This window comes from Rhododendron vialii, chromosome 2a, assembly GCF_030253575.1.
Source record: "Rhododendron vialii isolate Sample 1 chromosome 2a, ASM3025357v1".
Taxonomy (NCBI): Eukaryota; Viridiplantae; Streptophyta; class Magnoliopsida; order Ericales; family Ericaceae; genus Rhododendron; species Rhododendron vialii.
In genome coordinates this window covers 15,750,112-15,753,458 of record NC_080558.1, presented here as the reverse complement: position 1 = coordinate 15,753,458, position 3,347 = coordinate 15,750,112, and the positions used below count along the sequence as shown (strand labels likewise).

The 3,347-nt window shown below is 40.4% G+C and overlaps 1 protein-coding gene across 1 annotated transcript; it reads right to left on the bottom strand.

Annotated features, from left to right (window-relative positions):
• LOC131318207 (disease resistance protein RPM1-like) lies at nt 1-3,059 on the bottom strand. The gene has a single exon (XM_058348039.1). The coding sequence runs from the start codon at nt 2,901-2,903 to the stop codon at nt 120-122; it is 2,784 nt and encodes a 927-aa protein (XP_058204022.1). The 5' UTR covers nt 2,904-3,059; the 3' UTR covers nt 1-119.
• Nucleotides 3,060-3,347: the final 288 nt, after the last annotated feature.

The following is a 3,347-nucleotide window of genomic DNA, read 5'->3' as shown; positions in this document are numbered from 1 at the left end:
ATTACACAAACAAGCCTTCAAGCTCACACAAACGCCAAAAAAATGTGAGGGAAAAAGGGCATATTAATAGCGGGGATAAACCAATCTCAAAGATCCTCATCCCCTCCCGTTCGACCGTATCATAGATAATGACCGGTCCATTTACCAGATTTGGAGTCCCCAACCCAAACATTAAGGACGCGTGCTATTTTCCAATAGTCCCTGCCTTGTAAGTCTCTATTCAAGCTCAAAATTAATTTTTCAGACATACCATTCAATTCAAGATAATTAAGGTTGGCCAAATGTTCAACACCCGAGGGCAACTCCAACATCAATTTACAATCTTGGAGATGTAGCTCTTTAAGAAGAGGCATCGAGTTAGACTCGATGCTCACCCATTTCAATCCTACTAAGCTAACTAACCACAAGTGTTCAAGCTTTTGAAACCCACCAGCCTTGAAAAATAATCCATCTCCTTCATATGCCGATGTAAGTTCAAGGTGAAGCAAATTGGGCAAATCCTGAAGGGATTGCAGTGAATCAACATCTTTTAACTTACTCCACCCTAATTGTAATCTTTTCAGGTTGTGAAGAGATAGTATCCAGTGTGGTATCTTCTCCAAACGTCCTCTTAGAGATAGTGTTTGAAGAAGTCGAGGCGGCGAAGACAAATAATTTAAATCAATAATCTCATCTTCTTCTATCGCCGCAACGGTCAACGAGCGAAGGTTGTTTAGCTTCTCAAAGGATGAACATAGCACCATCCCATCTTCCTTCTGTAGCCTTACAATGAGCAATCTCCTCAGTTGAGTTAGCTTCCCTACCTCCCTTATCACAATGCCACTATTACTCCCTTGGTTTGCTTCAATACCACATAGTCTCTGCAAGTATAACAAATTTCCTATTCTAGCTGGGGCTTTGAAACCAATTGTACCATCAGGACGATAGTAGTTGTAGCGATACAATATGAGATGGCGAAGATGTTTGAGCTTCGAGATCTCATCAGGCAACTCGGTGACATTTGTTTCTTTCAAATCCAATGTTTCTAGCTTCTTGAGCTTTCCGATCGATTTCGGGATCATTTTTACATTGGTTGCTCTCAAACTTAGATAAGTAAGATTGAGAAGGTTCACAACTTCATGCGGAAATGTTTCCAGTAGTGCTCCTCTCAAGTCTAACACCGTTAGTAGCCTTACACCCTTGCCTAAGGATGCAACCTGTGACAAAATGGACACTGAATCTATTGCGCTGAACACAAGTAAAGAACGAAGGCGAGTGAAACAAATACTCTGCTGAACATCTTCCAAATTATGGTGGATCGAGAGACGTCGCAATGTCCCCGGCCATGCTCTGCCTCTCTCACGTGCTATTGTGACAATGTTTTGCTCTCTCGACTTCGCAATTATCATTTCACGCCAAAGGTCATGGATCCGATAAGCTTCGAACCTTCCATCTATCGCGACGTGTGTCACTTGAACTAAACTTCTGTTCATTAGCTCATTGAGGTAGTCCATAGCAACTTCTTCTATTGTCATTCCTTCTTTCACTTCTATAAATCCTTCCGCCATCCACAGCCGAATTAATCTAAAGCGATCAATGAGACAATCTTCTGGAAAAATACTGAAGTACAAGAAACATATCTTAAGATAGTAAGGCAAATCAAAGTAACTGAGGGACAATATCTTTGTCATGCTCATGAGTTTGTCATTTCCTTCTAGTTCTGCACCAAGACCACGGTAAATCCTCTCCCACGCACCCACACTCTTCTCCTTTGTAGATAACAGACCACTAATTGCAACTATTGCAAGTGGTAAACCCTCACATTTTCCCAAGATTTTTTTAGAAAGATCTTCCAAATATGAAGGACAAGAGTTCTCCTTGAATGTCTTTGAGCAAAACAAGGCCCATGACTCTTTGGGAGGCAAGGGCTCGAGATTATACACAATGCCATGATATTCTTCACTAGCAAAAGATGCTAAATCTACATTTCTTGTTGTCAGAATTACTCGACTGCCGCAATTACTTTCAGGAAGTACGATTCTTAAACCTTGCCATGCATGAATACCCCATACATCATCAAAAACAAGCACATACCTCTTTTGCTGCAAAAAGGCATTAATTATACCTTTCAAGCTGTTTGCATCCATACTGTTCACTCCGTGTGGGAGTGGTTGTCTGACGTCTTCAAAGAGAACTTGAATCAAGTCCTTTAAAAGCTCTTCGACCTTGAATGATTCAGAAACGGTGATCCAAGCATGGTTCTGGAAGTGCCTCTTCACTATTGCATCGTCGTAGACCTTTTTCGTAAGGGTAGTTTTGCCCAATCCGCCCATTCCTGCTACAGAAAGCACCTTGAGTCGAGGATGCTCATCCACTAGCCACTGAATCAACTGTGATTTGGGCTTGTCAATGCCCACAAGGTCAGCATCTTGGAGTAGAAGGGCATCTCCTCGACAATCATACCATGCAATGTCTGAAGGAGTAGAGCTTGAGCCTTGCACTATTTTGCCATATATGTCACTATAACGTTGATGTCCCTCAGAAATATTGATGATTCTTGACTTAATTCCTTTTACTTCAGAAGCAATTTGGTGGCGAGCTTTTAAAGTCTTAACAAAAAAGGAAACCTTATGTATGAACGTGCGGATTTTGGTGCTCTGATGATGTCTAGATTTGAGGCGAAGCATGTACGTGTCAAGAGCATCTGCCGTGTCATATGCAGCTTCTCGAACTTGCTTCACCCATATTTTGATTTTCGGGTCTCTATCTTCTGTTGCATCAGCAACTCTGAGGAAATGTGTCATGCGCTCGAATTCGTCTCTTATGTATTCGATGTCTTCCCGTACTCCGCTCAACAAGTTCCTCTCTTCTTGGAGAAAGGGTGCGAAGTTGGATAGAAGATGGAACACAGCAGCCTCTGCCATTTTGTTTTTTCTGTTTTTCTTTGGTTTACGGTGTGAGTAGCTTGTGATTTGAAGAGAAAGGGGATGGTGAGGGAAAACCAGTACTATGTTCTTAGTTTATTCAGGTGAGACCTGAATTTGATAGCTATATGGAATATTGTTCAAGTGTTGAAAAGTCTATGATGAAAAGTCTTCTGTGTATTTCTTCGCACATGTAATGTTGATTCCTCTATTAATGATAAGACAGAGAGTTGGAAAATGAGACGGATTGTTCGGTTAAATAAGCTAACTAACTTAATTTTTTGTCCTTATTTAAATTTTTTTTACATTTGTTAGTTTTTCATCAATTTTTTTGGGATTATTGCTTCGTTATGACGAGAGGAATCTAAAAAGTAAAAAATTACGATCGAAACCTAATTTTTTTGAATAAAGACAAAAATTAGTCAATAAACTAATTTTTTCGTC

Coding starts and splice junctions, on each gene's coding strand:
- LOC131318207 (XM_058348039.1), bottom strand. CDS start 2,903: ATGGCAGAGGCTGCTGTGTTCCATCTTCTATCCAACTTCGCACCCTTT.